The following is a 20736-nucleotide window of genomic DNA, read 5'->3' as shown; positions in this document are numbered from 1 at the left end:
CATTCACTTTTAATTGTATATGTTTTTCATATAATATGCACATTTAAACTTCTCACTAAAACATGAGCTTGCTCTTAAACTCGTTCTTCTGTTAGTAAATTTGTAGTGTTCTAAATAAGCGCATGCATGCTCATTTATATTATATTTTACTGTATTAGCAATTTTTAATGTCTAGTACTTACTTTTCACCCGCACTGTAAATAACATATCTAATTACACGTCAGATTCTTCATGTTTGTAAGGCCCTGGGCATACATGATTACTGCATATGTGTGCTATACTTTTTTTAACATTTGATCTTTTCATACATTTAGAATACATTTTAATACAAACGTTTTTGATTAATTATGATTTATTTGAGAAAACGGCCATACTCTGATTTCATGCAAAATATGAGTACACGCGTTTAATGAATGAGGTCCGTTGTTTTCTATGATGGTATGCACACCAGAGCCACCATTTGGCACTTGTTTGCAGAACTTAATGCATAGAAACAATGTAAATACAGAACATGGTGCAATCCTTTTTAAAGTGGCCTTTTATTTGTTCCCAATACACGGTGACAGAGCTTTTTACTTCTAGTCTCCCGGTAGACATCAAAGAAGTCAGTTTTCTAGGGATGTTTATATTTCTTCTTGAAACATTTTGGGATTATACACTTTTTATTATATGTAGTTATTGAAATGCATTTTTGGTTATATATTTGTTTTATTCATGATGTGTGCTTTTGTATCTGTTGTGTTGCTTGCCTGTAAAGCGCTTTGAGAAAACAACTTTTAAAGGCACTATATGATATTATTCTTTCCCCTGACAACATACAGCTTACTTTGTCATTTCATCTGATTGTTTCATCAGCAGCAGATTACATATCTCATACATCAACAGTACAGAATACATGCAACTCAAGTCATTTTTAAAGCAAGTTTTATTCACTTTTTATAAGATTAATATTGTGAAACCTTAAGATTATAAAGACTATTTTTGACTGTTGACTAAAACAAACACATAAAATAAATAATAAATAATGCAATGCTTCATTCACACAGATTGTGTTGCCATGTCTTTACTAATGAGAATTTGGAAAGAAATTGTATTTTCACTAACATTTACAATACTTACAGATTTCACTAATCGTTTAGCATGGAAAAGTGTTCTACAGAGGTAAAGTTGGTTTTACATATTTGGATATTCAGTGTTCTTTGCAAATTCTACATAGGAAAATCATATTAGCCAATGATTATTAAAGTACATTGTTTACAGTATATTAGATAGTGCTAATTTGGTATTAAAGTCTTACTTGCATGCTAATTCTGGTCGAATATTCAAATTAGCGTGGTAAACAATACCGAGACAGTTGAATGAACGAATGTTCGAATATAAAACCAACTTTACCTCTATATGTGTTCTTGAAAAAAATAACCTGCTTGTACATGAGCATTATAGACCAATGCACACTTAATAATAGATAACAAATACACTGCATCATCTTGAGTGTCTAACGTTAATGATAAAACTTTACAATAAAATTAAAAGTAGCCCAGCTCAGATCAGTAACGTTTCATCATTGTTTGATTAACATTCGTAAAACAACTATTAATCCACAGTTAGTTAATATGAATGAATGAATTAAAAACAGAATAGCGACTCCCTGATATATTTTGACAAAATGGCCAGACTTTTGCTTAAAACTATGTACTATTTTAACAAACTATACATAACATAAAATCTTAATTAATCTCACCTGGGGGTTTCAGGAAGCCACTGAGGATTTACCGCCAAAAAGAGCTGCTTTCCTGATGTGTATTTCCGAGGATTTCGGTCGTAAATCAGATCATTCGCTTCCAGATTCTCAGTGTGTCCGTGTAGAACGAGTTTCATTTGTTTGAAGAATGTTGTTCGCTTTTGTTTCTCAGTGGTTGAAAATGCTTTATTTGCAAATGTTTTATATGGTATTCCAGTTTCGCGCTTAAATCTAAATTGCATCTTTGAAAGGAAACATTCTTCAATATATCTTAATTTGTTTTCATCAAACAAATTTGTGTTTGAAACCACTTGAGAGTTAATAAATGAGTAAATGATGAGTACATTTTTATTTCAGCTGTTGTGTACTGCCCCTTTAAGAGAAAGAATTTTAGGTGTCTATTTTTAAACAAGTACATTTGAGAAGTGCTGAGGGGTTTCAGCCTTCACCCCTCTGTGAAGCTTGTTCTGTTTCTGTATTTGGGCTTCCAAAGGACACGACACAACGAGAAAAGTGCTTACAGCTTGATTTTAATTTTAATTATGCTCTAGAAAATTTTAAAAATACATAGCTCTAGCATTTGACAAAGCTACCAGAATCTCTCAGGTCAGTGCTGGATTCGGCTAAAAACTTTTTCAAAGAAGAAGCAATTCAACGATAATAACATATGCTGTGGATTGTGAACCACAACCTGTAAGTGTTTTTATTTGTTAAAATTGATCAACTACATGCACAGTGTCGAACATTAACAGTATGTGTAGATGTGTCCAGCTGTGGGGTTTTGGAGATGTCAGCATCACCATATGGGGCATAAGAACAGCATGTGTGTTTGGATATAGCTCAGTTCTCTGACCACTCTTCATTATTATTGTTTATTTATTCCTTTGCTGGGAGTTACAACACACACACACACACACACACACACACACACACACACACACACACACACACACACTAATAGTTAACACTCCTGAAAAAGCACAGACTGTATAAATGTCTTATTCATTATAAAAACAGACTCATTAATGTGCACCTGACCTACAGTAGATGAATGTGTTCAGAATGCCGAGGGCAGTCTGTCTGTAATGATTTAGTTTGCTTTCAGTTTCATTTCTATGCCTGTATCTATAAGTGTTAAACATGCCTGCATGGCTGTAAGTTGATCTATGTTCTTTTAATAATCATGTTAGTTATGCTGCTGTGGCATGGCCAACTGGTGTTATTAGTTCATTAAGCTCAGAATGCCAAAGGAATGACCTGCATGTGTTTTCTGTGCCTATTATCGCATTATATGTTAGATGTATGCTGAGATGAATATTTGTGTTACTGTATACAGACAGATTTTGATGTTTTATTTGTTTATTCCAGATTAAACAACACCTATTACAACCTCTGTTAATCTGAGAACTGTGAAAAACTAGAGGATGTAAAGTGCCACATTCTGAAGAGGTAAAATATTAAACAATCATCATTTGTCTCCTGTCACGCTTCATGCTGGGGCTCCATATAGTGGACTAGCACTCCACCCAGATTAGTTAATAATAATTTCTACTAGATTAACAACACATCAATATCAATAGTTGCAGCAGATTGATTTTACAGCACAATGTTAAACTTTGACATCTTTATGGCACTCATGTCAATTAAAAACTATATAGGCCATAACTGAATATAGAGGACAATCTCCAAGTGGTGGTCTACAAAATTAAACCAAGAATAGACTTGTGCTGTAAACAGGGGCAGACTTAACCAATACGTGAGGTAACTTTTTTATCATAAGTTATTTATTATATGTTGAAAAATATGTCTATAGCCGTTCAGATTTTAGTAATATTACTTCTTTTCAAAACTGAGGGCCCCCATAAAAAATGGAACGTTCCTTCCGTACTGCATATGCGCAAGGTGTGAGCGGTTCAAAAGCACTGCCAACCTGCCAGCAATCAAAGCTGAGGCAGGTAGAGTGTTAGTTAAAAAATGTTTTAAAAAATTTGTTAAAAAAAGTTGTTAAAAAAAATTTTGGGGAAAAAGTAGAAATAAGACAAACAATGAAACATAGCTACCTCTGCGATCTGGCTGAAACAGCTTTCAGATGATGAGCGCTGTGAGCTTGTTAAGAGAGGGCCTGTTCAAACAACAAAACGCTTCCCAGTGAAAAGTAACAGTTTGAGTTTGATTGATTGTGAATTAAATTTATTAATTGTTTTTTAATTAATATTGTCTAATCACAAAAATGGCTAATTAAAGAGCCCGTATTATGCATTATAATATGTTATATTTTGGTTTTGGGGGTCTCCAAAAGAAGTCTGATATGCATGCAGGGTAGAGCTGAAGATCTTTGTCTGAACCTGACGGGACCCGACAGGTTCAGAATTTCTATCATTTTAGACTTAGTCGGGCCGGGCTTGCGCAGTAAAAAAACAGTCATGTGATGCATTTCGATTAGTGTGAGAAAGTAATCAAATCGTTTGTTACAACATTAAAATCCATCCCTGCAAAGGTGAAACAAATGATGACGAAGAAGTCAAAAAGAGCGAATTTTGACTGCGGTCAGGCCAGCCGCCAGTCCGAAAAGAACGGTCATTCTAGCCGCCAATGTATTTCGGTGGTCGCTCTTACACTGCGTACTACGGTAGAGCGCTAAGCAGCAATGTACAGCTAGCTGACTGGGAAGATGACGAGGTGACTCGTTACATTGAAACCTCTGTCTTGGAAAATGAAATATATGTTCTTGTCTGGTGGTAGATGAACAATCCTACCCAAAACATGCTGAATTAGCCAGATCAGTGGTGCATCCTGGCCAGCAGCAGTGAAAGGGTGTTCAGTGCTGCTCAGTCAGCGCAGGACTGCACTAAAGCCATCTATAGTGGATTCAATAATATTCCTCCACAAAAACATGTAGCCTATTCTTGGTGAGTAAAGGTTTTTAAATTATAAATGAATATTAATTAAACCATATAATCATAATGTAGACAGAGTATACAGGCTAATGGTGGCATTATTCTTTTAATATTCAGCTTCACCGCCACCCTAATGCCAGATTGTGAAGAGAAGTGACGAAACAAATCCCTCAGAGCCTTTATTTTAATTTTGTTATTGCCAAATACTCTTCATAATTTATTTTAATTTAATTTGTTAAGAAAGGCTTATTTTTATTGGTGTGTTGGCCAACTTAAAGGCTAAGTGTATGCCTAGGGCTATTTAGAGTGCTGAGATGTTACAGAGGACTTATGTTATTTCTTTGTTCCAACTTCCAAGTGGCCTATAGCCTACGTTTGTTATGAATAAATTATGTTAAAACACGTATAAACAACTCATTCATGAAAAAAGGCAAAAGAGCTGTGTGCATGTGCACATTTGAATAATCTGATGACCCAGTCTGTTTTTAGCGTGAGACACAGAGATATACCCACCATGGCTTATCAACAATTGTTAAAGTAGTCAGAGTGCAGAGTGTATGTATGAGCCCAGTGCAGGAGTGCACTAAAGCAGTGCAGTTAAAAACCAGCATGTTGCTCTATTCTTAAGCATGACACACATTCAGCATTAATCCACACAGTGGCAAAAGCTGAACTATTTTGAAAGTTGACCGCCGCACGTGTGTAGGAACAGCTGATGGTGGCCATAGCAACAACAAACGGCAGAGGATTGCAAGCTCACAAAGCACTTAAATGCGTAAACAAAGCGGCACACGATGCATTTTCAACGTGGTTTTAGATGCATATGAGAATATAAAGAGTTAACCTGATACAGTACAAGCGGTTACAAGTAACAAAACACATAATACATAATAATACACAATTAAATACATAATTTGCAAGCTAGAGAATACAATGAGGCAGCCATTTTAATCGCACTTACTTACACTTGTGAAATGGAGGAAGAAACTGATCTATAAACTAAACACTGTAAAGTTCCTGTCGAGCTTTGACAAAGTCCCACACATCAATAGTCTGTTCTGATTCTTCCTTTAACAACCGACTGACAAATCAATTTGAATATGCAAAAGATCCAGACGAACGGTGAATCATTTAAAAGAGTCAAATCACCTCTTAAAAATCAATATATTTTTAAACACGGTGCACTTTCAGATTTAACCCTCAGCTGGATATATTTAACTTCACTTTGAGCTGTGTTACACATTGCATGGAAACTCATTTTCAAAAACCCATAATAGGGGCTCCTTAACTGTACATAGTTTGTGAACTTGATGTTTTCATAAACAGCACGGACATGAATGCGTCTGATTGTTCTGATTGGCTGGAGTAGACGTCTAACACCAGCGTGTTCTAAGCGTATGCGCACTCTTTCCTGCAATTTTGTTTTCTGCGTTCACACAGAGCAGTATTCTGTCAAATAAACTTCTCTTACTGGACAATTGCAGGAATAAATTCAGGATATATGCAGGCATCCTAAAGGTAGTTTCAATACCTTTTTAAGACTTTTTAGAGAGCTTCCTAAAATATTTTAGGAGCTCATCGCCACTTCAAGTACTAATCAGTATCAAACCTTTAACTTAATAAACAGTTGTAGTTAAATAAATCAATTGAGCACAACCATGCAACAGAACTCAGATAAGCTCCGAAGAAACAAATCTTGAAAGATTAAATTACTAGGTTGTTTTCAGCAACAGGTTTCAGCCACTGTTTAAACTCGTCTTTCTCCAACCAGAAGTACGCAAACTTACAGTATCTTATTTTGCATCTGTTTTGCTCTATGACAGGGCTATTCAATTAGTTTGTCATGGGGGCCGGTTCATGAAAAGTATCCCAAATGAGGGGCCGGAGAGATAAGACTTGCATTATGAGTCATACCACAACAGCATTTTTTTTTTTTACATTAAAATGTTATTATATTGTATTCTGAAACTACATAGCATCAGTGCATTATACAATGTGGCTTTTTTTCAAAGCACAACAAAATCAGTGCATTGCTGAAGTAGGCTGCTTCTACATTGAGACATATTCATATGTTGTGTTTTGAATAACAATTATGGATGCAACAATTACAGATTTTGGTTTTATGATTATAGTCTGAAGAATAATCATGGTTTCAGTGTTATCACGTCTAATGTTAATTTAGGCTTTATATTAGCTAAGTATTTAACTGAACTGTTGTTATCTGAGTTCATACATACATAATCATTTTAATCACTTATAATAATTCGTCTAACAAATCTTTTGTTTATATTGCACTGAAAACCACGAACAACTCTCACCGCTATGGCATCAGATGTTTTCTACTCGGTGCATCTGGAAAGGCGCGAGCACATCACTCTGCTTGCGCACACATATTGGCATATATTCTAATATTGGAAATAACGTACTTGCGCACGGAAAAGACGCAATATGTGTGTGTGTTAGCCTTGGTGTAGCTATAAGCTTGGAACTTTAAACTAGCACACAGGTGGCATGACTTTGTTTAGTTGCAGCAGTTTGTTCCGTGCAACAGAAACACAGCGTTGAGAAGCCTTAACGATGAAATATACAAATGTTTTCTGCTACTCGCGCCACTCACTTAATGTCAGGTAAATCACGCTCTGCGTAGCCTTCAACTGCAGCTTGTGCTGTCAAATCACTTTTACTGTCACATCAGCATCAGCACGTGTGCTATGATGAGTGAAAAGCTTGAACGGTATTGAACAGACGCAAGCCACTTTATAACTATAGCAACCGTTTTTCGTCTTGGTCACACTATTTGGAGGGCTGGAACAAAGGGCCACCAATTGAATAGACCTGCTCCATGGTTTCGCTAAATGTGGAGAGCGTCACATCACCTTCCTCGAATTTGTCGCAAATTACATGACATCACCCGGACAGAAGAGCTTGGCTGGACGCACCCAGCCCAAACCAATCGAGGAAAATAAATATATCTTTGCTTGTCCAAAAACTTTGGACAACGCTTTAACAAAATTTAAGACCTCGTAAAAACGGGATTAAGACTTTTTAATACTTTTTAAGGGCCTTAATTTTCTCGTAATTGATTTAACAACTTTTATTTTATTTTTAAGACCACGCGGACACCCTGAAATTTACTGGTATTTTAAAAATTAATTAATTAATTATCCAGAAAGGACTGTACAGTATGTGTGAAAGGGGCTATTGTCTGTGATTTTTAGTGAAGTATAATTTAAATAACTTCATTTAAATAATGACAAATATTACATCAGCAGAATCAGCATCCTTACTTTGCCTATTGTAAAAAGTAAGACCAAGCTGACATGTATAATTTAAAGATTTACACTTAACTTATTCATTTTTTTATGATTTATTTTTCAGCCTCTGCAGGTGTGGCACAGCAGCTCTCAGCTTTCACTGTTTTTTTTTATTTCAATTTCAATTTCAAGCTGATGTGCTGCAATGGCGTTGAGTTCAGGTAAGATACAATTTTGAAAGGCTACAAATATACCCAGCATTTGAAATTAGCCCATCATAAGCAGTGGTGTAAGTTTAATTTAACTGGTATCTCACTGCGCTTTTACATTTGTTACCCTCCATTAAAAACCAGGAAAAGCCTCACAGGAAATCGGTGTCTGCAGAAAAATGCACATATCTCTATATATTGTTAAGCCCGTCATTCAGTTTATTTATATGTATAATGTATAATATGCATAAAATGTGTGCTTTATTACTTTTTATATTTATTTTAGTTAAATTATTGAATAATATATGCAAATGTTTAGATTTTTTTATGTATAGTCAGTCAATTATTTAGATTGTTTTTGTTTATTCTGTTTAGATTTTATGCTGTTTTTTTGAAAGTTATTCTTGTTTAGCAAAATTAATACGAGAATTACAAAATGCAGTACAAAATAAGACATTTTAAACCTAACTAAGCACTGAGCACAGGATTTCCTTTGAACATCTGTTCTCTCTATAGCAGCAGCCAGGAGTAGTCCAGATCTTGATCGCCCTAACAGTAAGTAAATGAAATCATTGATTGTGAAATAAGGATTGTACTGTAGACACTAATGTGGGTGTAACTGCATAATGTTAAAAATTTGCGTATCCCCAGAATTTAAATTTTTTTATTTAATTTAAAATATTGTAATAATAAAAATGCATGACATTGTTATCATAGGCATTTTAAAATACAGTGATTTACAGTATTTATTATTTAAACTTTTACAATGACTTTAAAGAGTATTACAACTATTTGCATGCGTGTTCAAGCAACAAATTCTTGAAAACTTAATAGGGTACTATAAAAAAATCAGTTAAGTGTTTTTAAAAAAAAAAAAAAAATATGGTGCAATTATTCTCCTCACAATTCATTTATCCAATATTAGAAAATAGAATTAACAAATTACTTTCAGCAGATCCTAAATTAACCCAACTCTTAAAGCAAGTCTTTTTGCACACATACTACACACATGTATATGCTGTGTTATTAGGAATACAAAAAAGCAACAAAAAAAAAAAATGTAAACTGAGAAGAGTTCTGAGAGTGCAAATTATTATATGCATTTGTTTATAATGCAAAACATGTCTTTCTCAGAAAGAAGGCCCATACAGATTCTAAAGGTTATTATCCATAAACTATTAATTTTTAATTTTTTTTAAGTATTTTTGAATTACATTTGATTATACATCAACACTTAATTGCTCCATGTTGCAATGCAATCATATAATAAAAATGCTCTCCCACATTTCTAGTTATTAATGCTGCCCTTATTTCAGTTTTGATATAAGATTGCAGAAGGATTATTTGACTATATGTACAGTTTTTACCATCATAACTTCTTAGTCATTCGGCAGAACTACAGTTTGAATCAATGTAGTTGAATCGCCATTCTTAAAGAGTTTTGGCCACAGATATGCTTGTGATATACTAATGTCATTTTAAAATTCCTAGATTAAAGTTATGATCATGCCAGATTAAAAAAAAAGCTACAAACATAAAACAACATCAAATCCCTTTTCAAGATTATGATTACTCTTTCACATACAAAATAACATAATATAATGTTTCCATATTTTAATGTTAGACCAGCTATTATTAGAGTAATGTAGCACATGTTTCTTAGATTCAGATTTGTTGATCTTCAGAAATTAAATGAAGTCCTTGAGTTCTTTCATCCTCATAGACAGCAAGGGTCCTGAGATCGCGAATCCAGAAAAGACTAAACACATCCTCAAAACATTCAGGGCCCAATCATACACCCGGCGCAGTGTGGTGCAAGGCGCGGCGCAGTAGTCTTTTGGTAGTTTCAGTATGGTGCAAGAGTGGTTTTTGAGGCGTTGCGCTACGCTGTTTAAATAGCAAATGCATTAGCGCTCATATGTGCGCCCAGAGGCGTTCTGGTGTAAAAAGGAGGAGTTCTGAGGCGGACCGCTGGCGCGTTGCTATTTTGAGAAATTATAATAGATTTTTCATTAGACCAAAACAAACCCGGTCTAAACTCCAGCGCAGAGTTGTGCCTCGCTTACACACTGCTTAATTCACACAAGAGAGCAATAGGCAAATATCTTTACATATGAAAAAATTTAAATATTAAGGATATATATAGGATATAATAAGAATAGATATAGGATATAAATATAAAATTTAAAATATTACAAAACACATTATTTATATAAAAATCACTGCTTTTATGTCTTCTTCATCTCGGGAGGCTTTTTCTGTTCATTCATAACAATTTGCTTTTGTATAATGTTATTATTATTAGCAGTATTATTATATCCATATTTATATTTGTTTTATTAAAAACAAGCTTAGATTTGCCCATCTGCAGGTTTTAGACCATATGGGGCATGGCAGGTGTATTTGAAAATAACTCAGTATTTTGACCACACTTGGTCATTATTGTTCATTTGTTCATTTGCTGGAAATTAGAACTGAATTTAGAAATAGTTTTGAAACAAATCTTTGCGCTTAACAAACAAAATTAATTATTTATAGACTAATGGATGTCTGTGCGTAAAGGTTTCCCTATCCAAGAGCGAAAGTGAAAGTAGATCCATTATCTCTCATTCTCACGCAGTAGATGCTCTGTTTAACTGTTTTCTGTTAATAAACTGTGAACTGTTTGCTTGTGAAATGCTAATTTTTTCCACTTAGACTTACTTTGCATCCTGTAAATAGTGAATGCGCTCTTGGCGTGACGCAGCTGGATTTTGAAGGGAATGGGAGATGAGACTCTGGTTGGTTTATTCTCAAAACACACCTCATTAAGAAAATTAACTCAACCCTTTTAGACCATGCGCTACGGCGCAAAGCGCATTTTCCCGTCCTTAAATTGGCAAAAATGTGTTCTGACACGCCCTGAAAGCATTTGTGCCCTGCGTTTTGCGCTCTGCGCATGGACCGTCAAAATAGAGCCCTCAGTCTTTTTTCAGTAGTTCAGCTGTAATCAGACCAAGCCCAGACAACACTTTTTTGCAGCAAAAAAAACTGTAAATATGACTTTGTTTGTATATGTGGTATGCATTAGATGAGGGTGTAAGTTTACTATAACCAGCAATTATTTTGACAATTGTTTTTGGTTCCTTTTCTGGAGCTTTTTGAGCATTTTAGGACCCAAGCTCTCTGAAATATCTTGAATTGTGTTCTGAAGATGAATGAAGGTCTGAGAGGACTGCAATGACATGCGAGTAATAAATAATATTATTATTAATATAATAAACAGTTTTAAATTTGCCCTTAATTTGTATATCCTTCAAAGTTTGTATAATTTCTGGGTCTCTGACTGTAGTCCAGTTAAAGCATTAAATACCAAGTATTTTGAACCCATACAACAGCCTTTTTGAGCAACAGACTGGCATTAGTTGCCATTACTGATAAATATTCCAGTCCATCAATGGCTAATATCTATTTTGGGATTATATTTATTAAACGTCAGTAGTATCAGAAATTGTACAGTACTTTACACAGAGTGGCCTACTCTAACTAGGGTTCCTTTTCAATTGGGAATTCCAACATTATGTCGAAAACATTATGGGTTATCATCAGATGACCAATCACACTGATGACTCCATCACTTTGCTTCAGAGCCAAATGCACTGAAGAGACACATGCTGCTAAAGAGACCTACTGGAGCTCCAGGTTGCACCCATTGGACAAAATGCATTTGGTGGTAGTCAAGCTGGTTTTTCTCCTGTCACCTGGCATTTCACTGGGTGCCTATAAGAGCAGTCTAGATGCGCATAAAGGCAGTTTCTCTAAGAGAGCAAAATACGTCTTTTTAAAGATATCATATCGACTTTAGTGTCCAGTGTTTCTAGATGCGGTGCTTCCCTGCCACCAGATTATGGGCATGAGAGCTGTGATGCATGTCTGGGGGTCTAGTACGTAGAGGCAGTTTTCACTCATTCACTATGAGAGCACGACTGTATTGCAGCTAAGATTGCGGCTCATAGGAGGTATAAGGCTATTCCGCTGGTAGAATGCACCATGGTGGTCAATCTTTCCCAAACCGCATGGAGGGATAAGCCGAATCTCCCATCCAAAACATTTAAGCTTTCTGCATCGCTTATGGCAGGGCTTAAACTACACTCCCAGAAATAAAAGTATGTAAGCTGTCAATGTGGTGCTACCTTTTCAAATGGTACAAATTTGTTCCTAAAAGGTCCATATTAATACCTCAGGGGTACATATTAGTACCTAAAAAGTAAAAATATGTTTCTCTTATAAATTTTAAGTACTAATATAAACTTATGAGGTACCAATATGGACGCTTTAAGTACAAATGTGTACCTTTCGAAGAGATACCACCCCATTGACAGCTCACGTACCTTTATTTCTGAGAGTTTACTGCAAGCCAGGCTCCCTCTACTCAGCATGCTATGGCCACCTACCAGCACTACCAAGTACAGGTGTTGGGCCAAGGTGCATAATGGTGGTTTCTCTTCAGGCACTATGCATGAGCTCCGCACGGTGACCGACTATGCCCCCTGTCTCAGGCCACCGCTAAGGCCACCGTTCCATCTCACTGCTGGCCTCTGGACCAGTGGCACTGATATTTTCAAACATAAAGCAATTTCCTTTTTCCCTGAATTTGAAGCTTGAGTGTTTGCCCGACACACCTCGCCACAGGTTCCGAGTGTGAAGGAGCATGATCTACATCCTCCTACATTTCCAGCCCCTTCTAGAGATTCTATGGGGAGAATGAGAGCTAGTCTCTTGACTCTCTTGTAGGACAAACTGCCTTTTGAGGAGAGCACTCTTACCCTGGCTTGCCCACCAATGGGTATGTCTTTGGTCGTTATGATGGTGCCACTCTCTACGAGCACTGTCAGCCTGGATAGCGCTGCCAAGCCTGTCAAGATGGCTCATTCATTGATCAAGCTCAGCTATGCGATTCAGTTCACAAGTCGGCCTTCTACGTTTAGGGGTGTGCATTTTACTGCAGTCAAGCCAGTCCCTCCAGCCAAGATAAAAGGGTTTTACAGCCTATTTTTTATCATACTGAAAAGGCTCTGACCAATTCTAGGTCAGTGCATTTGGAACCATTATCTGCACAAGATGCCGTTTAAAATGCTCAGCAAGAGACGCATCCTCAGATGTATCCGTTCACAGGATTGGTTTGCAGTCCTAAACCTGAAGGACGTGTATATCCGTGTCTATTTTCTCTCTTGTCACAGACCGTTCCTTCAGTTTGCTTTCAAGGGCCGGGCATGGCAGTACAAACTCCTCTACGTTTGGCTTGCTTTGGCTCCTTTCCTCAAAAAACATTTTCTCAGATTGTCATTCAGTGTATTTACTTGCGTATATGTGTGTAGTTATTCGATTCTTTTTATCTACATCATTTGAATAATATACAAATGTTTACAGATGTCTTCTCCATGAACCGCAACCTTATTGTGATGGCGGGGTTTGAGTACCAGATTGAACCTTAAGAGCTATGTTGTTGGGGGCTAATGCCCCTTGTAGGGTCTTCCAAGGCAAAAAGGTCTTAGGTGGTCAGACTAAGTGCTGTTCAAAAACACTTTCTTAGCAGAAAACTTTTAAAACATTAAGTTTGCAAAGTGCAAATTACCCGGCCTCCTTGGAGTCCTTGGGAGGGGTGCTGGAAGGTGCTCGGACTGAGGACTCTGTTGATCTACTGGGGGACTTCAATGCCCAATTGGGTTATCACAGTAATACATGGAGAGGCGTGATTGGGAGGAACGGCCTCCCTGATCTGAACCCAAGTGCTGTTCTGTTATTGGATTTCTGTGCTAATCACAGACTGTCCATAACCAACACCATATGCGAGCATAAGAGTGTCCATCATTGCACATTGCACCAAGACACCCTAGGGCGGAGGTTGATGATCGACTTTGTGGTTGTATAGTATGTCTTAGACACTCCGATAAAGAGAGGTGCAGAGCTGTCAACTGATCACTACCTTGTGGTCAGTTAGATCTGCCGGCAGAGGGGAAAGCTTGACAGATCTGGCAGGCTCAAACATATTGTGAGGGTCCTCTGGGAAGAGGAAGAGCTGTGGCTGTAAGACCTGTCGTGCCTGTCGTGGTGGCAATCTACGTGGTGGACACTGGAAGTAAAAGATGCCGTCAAGCTGAAGAAGGAGTCCTACAGGGCTTGGTTGGTTTGCAGGACTCTCGAGGCAGCTGATGAGTACTGACGGGACAAGAATGCTGCAGCCTGGGCAGTTGCGGAAGCAAAAACTTGGGCCTGGGAAGAGTTTAGGGAGACCATGGAGGTAGACTACCAGTCTCAAAGAGATTCTGGCACACCGTCCAGCACCTCAGGAGGGGAAAACAGTTCCACACTGACACTGTTTACAGCAGAAGAGCTGTTGATCTCAACTGGGGATGTTGTCTGATGGTGAAAGAAGTAAACAAAAAAGCATTTCTTTTTCTTTTTTTGACATTTCTTTTATTGAGGAAGCAGAGACTGGGGATGCAGGGGTAAACTCACTCATCACCTAAGCTGAGGTCACTGAGGTAGTTTGCAACCTTTGCAGTGGCAAAGCAGCTAAGCTGAATGAGATACACCCTGTGTATCTCTAGTCTCTGGATATTGTGGAGCTGTCTTAGCTGACATCTTTACAATATCGCATGGTGGTCTGGGACAGAACCTCTGGACTGGACAACTGGGGTGGTGGTTCCCATTTTTAAGAAGGTGTAACGCAGGGTGTGTTCCAACTATAGGAAATGTCTATGCCAGGGTACTTAAGAGGAGGATGCGGCCGATAGTTCAACCTCGGATCCAGGAGGAAAAATATAGTTTTCGTCCAGGGCATAGTACACTGTACCAGCTCTATACCCTTACCAGAGTGCTCGAGGGTTCATGGGTGTACGCCCGACCAGTCCACATGTGTTTTGTAAACTTGGAGAAGGCATTCGACCCTGCCCCTCATGTCATTCTGTTGAGAGGTTCTCTCAGAGGCGCTCTGTTAAGGTCTGTCTAGTGTCAGTATGAACAGAGCAGGAGTTTGGTTTGCATTGCCGGCAATTAGTCAAACTTGTTTCCAGTGCATCTTGGACTCCGGTTCTGTTCATAATTTTATGGATCGAATTTGTATGTACAGCTTTGGGCCGCAGAGCATCCACTTTGGGAACCATAGGATTTCATCTCTTGTTATTTGCAGATAATGTTGTTCTGTTGACTTAATTGGACAGGGAACTTCAGGACTGAGCAAGGTTTGCTGCCAAGTGTGATGCGGCTAGGATGAGAATCAGCAACTACAAGTCCGAGGCTCTGGTGCTTGCCATCTCCAGGTTGGAGGAAAATCCTTACCCCAGGTGGAGAAGTATCTTGGGGTTTTGTTCATGAGAGAGGGAAGGACGGAACGTGAGATTGACAGGCGGATCGGTGCAGTGGCAACAGTAATGCGGTTGATGTATCGGTTCATTGTGTTAATGAAGGAGCTGAGACAAAAGGCAAAGCTCTGAATTTACCAGTCAGTCTACGTTCCTACTCTCACCTATGGTCATGAGCTTTGAGTCATGACTGAAAGGACAAGATCTTGCATAAAGGCAGCGAAATGAGTTTCCTTCACAGGGTGGCAGGGCGCACCCTTATAGATAGGGTGAGGAGCTCTGTCACCCGGAAGGGAGCTCAGAGTAGAGCCGCTGCTCCTTCACATTGAGAGAAGCCAGCTGAGGTGACTCGGGCATCTTTTTTGATGTCTCCTGGAGGTGTTCCAGGCATGTCCTACTGGAAGGAGGCCTCGGGAAAGACCAAAGACACGCTGGGAGACCATGTCTCTCGGTTGGCCTTGGAATGCCTCTGGAGTAAGTGTCTGGGGAAAGGGAAGTCTGGGGTTCTCTCCTGAGACTGCTGCCCCTGCAAGCCAGCCCCAGAAAAGTGGAAGAAAAATGAATCACTGAATGAAGGAATGTGTAGGGTCCAGCCAGTTGGTCCAATGACGGTATGCAATGGTGGATGAAGGTTCACTGCATGTTCGGTCTTTCCAGTGCACAATGTTGATTTTTATTAAACTTAACTCATATCTGACTCCAATTTTAGTATGAGGTGGTTTAGAATATTAATATATTTATCCTCGTTTTATCTCACTCCAATTATAAAACATTGAGAAGATTATTTTGTTTCCTTTCACATTATTTTAGATTATGATTGAATATTCTTTTGATTTGTTATTATACCTTATTCTCATTTACTCAGATTCCGATAGCATCTCGAGTCTTGCACCGGCCGGGTATACAATCTCTTAATACAAGCTTGTCAGTCTTGGTCATTAAACAGAGGCGATTAACCACTCTCCTAAAAAGGCAGAACACTACTTACTCAATTTAGGAGATTTTTATGTGGTCCCCATGGATCTGTTATCTACTTAATCAAGACAAAGTATTTTAATAATAATCGCGCAGGATTATAAATTTGTAGATGAAGGCCTAAATATCCCCATTTAAAGTAGTTTCAACAATATTTTGTTGTTCTAAATAGTTGGCCTTTTACAGTCTAAGTATACTTGAAATAATGCCAATTTGCTAGTCGGATCTCTAACAACATTGTTTAGCGTGCCACGCTGCTCCGTCTAACATGTTTTAGTCCGTTACTAACCTGTACAGTGGCTTGTAGTGCTATGGACAACAACATTTATCAGTGATAATAACACGAGGTTTGAATAATTCAAAACATAACAATTTATTAGTCAGGTAAATGTATTGTGCCAATTCAATCAGTCAATTCATAAATGATCAATACAAAACATCAAATTATCAATGACAAATCCAAGATTAAAAGATGCATTCCTGACTTTTTACATAACGTGTAAATTTTACATAACGTGGAGCCTAGGCTCCATGTTATGGGCTGATTTCCGGTAGGCAGAATCGCGCTGAGTTTTTCTCAACCCTTACCTTAAATAATCCAAGAATTCCCTCAAGGAAGGGGGTGTGTGTGTAAAAAGTCACACCCTTCACAGTGGTTCAAAAGATGCCTGAAGTTATATATTTATTGTTCTGATTATGTCTATTTCTGAGAGAATGAGACCATTGTACCAATCGCACTGAGACATTTCAAATGATATCAAACATGATGGTTAAAGTCAGTTTGGTTAATCTAAAACATTCAAACATTGAAATGACCATATGTGTGAATTGGGGGGATGAAGCTGAGTTTCAGCATAATCAGATGCAAATGCAGCAGGAACTGATTTTTCCCGCATTTCCCCTTGCTGGGTTGTGAAGTTACCAGTCTCTGTTTTCAGCTCATGTTTTGAATTGTCAAAGATATCAGAATATTTGCAATATTTCAACTCTTACACAATATACTAGTGATGTTGCAGCAGATAGACATTGTATTAATACTGCAAAGTTTTTTTGCACAAATTGACAAATTGCAGGGTTGGGATGTGTAAATATCCTGTTGATATTTAGTAATCTTGCTGTATTTATCTTCTAAACGCACGATTGTTCCCGCATGGTAAATCGTTATGGTGTGTATATTTTGGGTTCTGTTGATGGCTAATTAAAAATAAAAACCTTTCTAAAAATGTATGTGTTGTTTATATGTTATTGTTCATATTTTACAAGTGTTATTTCTAGCCCTATGAAGATAACAAATACCAAGAACAAATATAACAATAAGAGAATATATTATTTGTGCTCATTTTCAGGCTAGAGTGTATAAAAGATTGTTTATTTCTGCAGTCCACCATGTATTGCTTTTATTAAAGTTTAACAGCTTACATCACACCGTTTTTAAACCGTATATTATTGTGTTTTTTTAATGTAAGTGCTTCTATTTACATCAGTGAGCGTTTGTTATAGTGCAGACACCGGCAGTCGAGTGAGAAGTTCGGGGGGCGTGGTTGATTTTACATAAAGCGTTTGGTTGGAAGCTCGACTCTGCTCATTTTCGCGGCTCCTCCTCTGGCTCCATCAGACAGTCCTTCTGCGCATGTCAAGGCTCCAATTTCAGCAGTCTTTTGCAACAGTTTGTGCCCGTCAAGCAGGCGTTTTGCCCTCAAGGCGTTCAATGGGAAAAGGGGCTGTCGCGTCGTCCATATTTTTACAGTCATTGGTCCAAACACAGAGCTCTCCCCGCGACACACGACCAGAAACTCAGCGACCGGAACCTGACAGGACACAGACAAACAGACGTGAAGATAACGAACTGACACTGTGAGACAGAAACGCTGAACATATATAGGCGCGGTAATGTGCTGCACCTGTGGTCCACTGATTACAGCTGAGCGGTGCTGCGCACGGCAAGGCTGCTGACAGCGTACACGTGACCACCCAGCTGATAATGTAAACACAACTGACAGCAACGCGACTCCCACACAGACACAACCAAACACACACACACTCTCAAACACGCACATACGCACCGCACACGCGCACGTACGCGTGCACACACACGCACACACACACACACACACACACACACACACCAAAGAAGAACGGACAGATCCACAATCGTGACACAAGTTTACCACATTTTATAAATACCACTTTTCTATAGTTTCAAAAATATTCTAACAATTAAAAGTCACAAACAGCAATTAATTTTCATTTAAAGTCTCTCCAGATAAAAATTTACAATATCCGAGAGATGTTATGGATGCCTGTAAATATTTAGATGATGCAATATTACCAGACTTTGATAAATCACCTAACAACATCGAAGTCAAAGACATGGGTGTAACAGGCTAATAGTATAGGAATAGGCTAATAGGTGATTGCAGAACTATCACCTATATAGGCTAAACAGAACTATAGTTTATAGCGATGGTTTAATAAATAAAATAAAATAAATAATAATGAATAAATTAGCAGTTCATACAAAATAATGTAAACATTCATTTTAATTGAATGATTAAAATATAATAACGGTTTTATTAATGACTGGTATAATTTTATTACATTAATAACATTCTAATAAAAGTCTAAATTTAATTGAATAATATTACCGGTATTATCATTTAATTATTCAGAATATGATCTAACTACTGGAATTAGAATTTAATTAGTTTGTTTATAAACAAATTAACGGAATTATGAAATATAATTGAATTAAATTGATAAGGATCTAGTGACCAAAAGTATAAAAAAGGGGTGGGGCTAAAACATGAAGTCCCACCCTAAAACGGGGCAAGGTCAACAGTCAATCAAAATTTTTGACAGATGGTCCTCCATATTATCTCAGCTTATCTTAACAGAATACATATTCTGATAATCCAAAATGAATTGTTATACCCCAACTTTGATCTCCTCGCATCTCCCTAAAAATATATATAATATTTAACTATTACAAAACATATATTAATCAACAGCTGGGCTTCACTGTATTCACGATTACAGTAATTCTGACAGGCGTGAATGCAGCATTGTTTTAACTTTGTGATTAATAGCTGTCATTTAAAGTGTCCACACGGGGGCGATTTTCTTAACTATTCTAAACTTTTCTGATAAATTGAAAATTGATCACCTGTTAGAGCAGATGGTGATCTACAGCAGTTGCTAGTGGCTAAAGTTGTCACGAAATCAAAGGAACCTAATAGCAAGTAATAAACAAATGATTTATTGGAATCAAACAGAACACAACAGCAGGTATGATGCCCCTGGCTACGAGCATGTGAGATAATAGCTCGTGATGACAGGCAAGTGAAGAAAGCAATAGTCGAACATCTCAGTGGAATCAAACAGAGTTTAACAGCAGATAATAAGTTCAAGGAGCTGTCGATCATCAGAGAAGACAAAGTCCAAAAGCACAAAGCTCACACTGCAAATCACCAACAGCAAACTCAGCGATGGGAGCCTGACAGGACACTGACACAAAATTGAGGACCACGAACTGGCAAGGTGAAACCAGAACGCTGGACTGAAAAAGGCGAAGTAATGCGCTGCACCTGTGGTGCGCTGATAATCAGCTGAGCCAACACAATCTCACGGCAATTCGTAACTTTTTCATTTAGTGGCTAATTCGTATGAATTCGTACGATCTAATTCGTACAATTTAGTACGATTTGCTTATCCCCCAATGACGGTTGGGGTTAGGGGTGGGGTCAGGTGCCACGCCTCCTTTTTTAAACTCGTACCATTTCGTACGACTGAACTCGTACGAATTCGTACGAAGTAGCCATTAAACTGGCAAAACGTAAAATACTTACGTTTTCTCGTGAGATCAGGCTGGCTGAGCGGTGCTGCTACGCAGCAGCAAGTGCCGGTGAAAGCGTTCTCATAACCACCCAGCGGATGACATGTAAACACAACTGACAGCCACGTGATTTTCACACGCACGCACGCACACACACATCAAAGAGGAACAGACAAATCCATAATCGTGACAGAATCTTAATGAAGGATGCCACGAGAATAACGAGTAATTTTCTCTTCTTGTGTGTTTACTAGACAGCTAAAAATCATATTGCTGAATGAGTTAAAAACATTTTAGATGTCGTTTGCGAAAGAGTCATTTTACATAGATATATACACTATATGTCGCCTGGCCTATTGTTGTCTACTGGACGGAATGCGTCAATAGCGCCGCCATCTTGCTACAGGGTGGCGTTTGAAATGAATGCGGCACCAAGGTACAGTGGAGGACTGTGGCCATCCAAAGCCAGAGATACACACATATAC

At 37.9% G+C, this 20736-nt stretch overlaps 2 protein-coding genes across 3 annotated transcripts in view; one reads left to right on the top strand and one right to left on the bottom strand.

Moving 5' to 3' along the window:
- Positions 1–20736, bottom strand: part of LOC147838311 (uncharacterized) — a 441300-nt gene that overhangs the window by 291035 nt on the left and 129529 nt on the right. The gene's annotated exons all lie outside the window — the stretch shown is intronic.
- LOC147838312 (uncharacterized) overlaps positions 2189–20736 on the top strand; it is a 60680-nt gene continuing 42132 nt past the window's right edge. The window contains exons 1-4 of one of the 2 annotated variants that reach the window (XM_087303355.1): positions 2189–2434; positions 3110–3190; positions 8017–8113; positions 8621–8656. In XM_087303355.1, the coding sequence (XP_087159481.1) occupies positions 8098–8113; positions 8621–8656 (52 nt within the window). In that variant the 5' untranslated portion in view covers positions 2189–2434; positions 3110–3190; positions 8017–8097. Of the gene's footprint in view, positions 2435–3109; positions 3191–8016; positions 8114–8617; positions 8657–20736 lie in introns of both variants that reach the window. The other variant, XM_087303354.1, reaches the window with a different exon arrangement.

This window comes from Danio rerio, chromosome 22, assembly GCF_052040795.2.
Source record: "Danio rerio strain M-AB ecotype USA chromosome 22, GRCz13ab, whole genome shotgun sequence".
In the NCBI taxonomy this organism is placed as follows: domain Eukaryota; kingdom Metazoa; phylum Chordata; class Actinopteri; order Cypriniformes; family Danionidae; genus Danio; species Danio rerio.
Note: the sequence above shows the minus strand (reverse complement) of the source record. Positions and strands in the feature narration are given on the sequence as shown.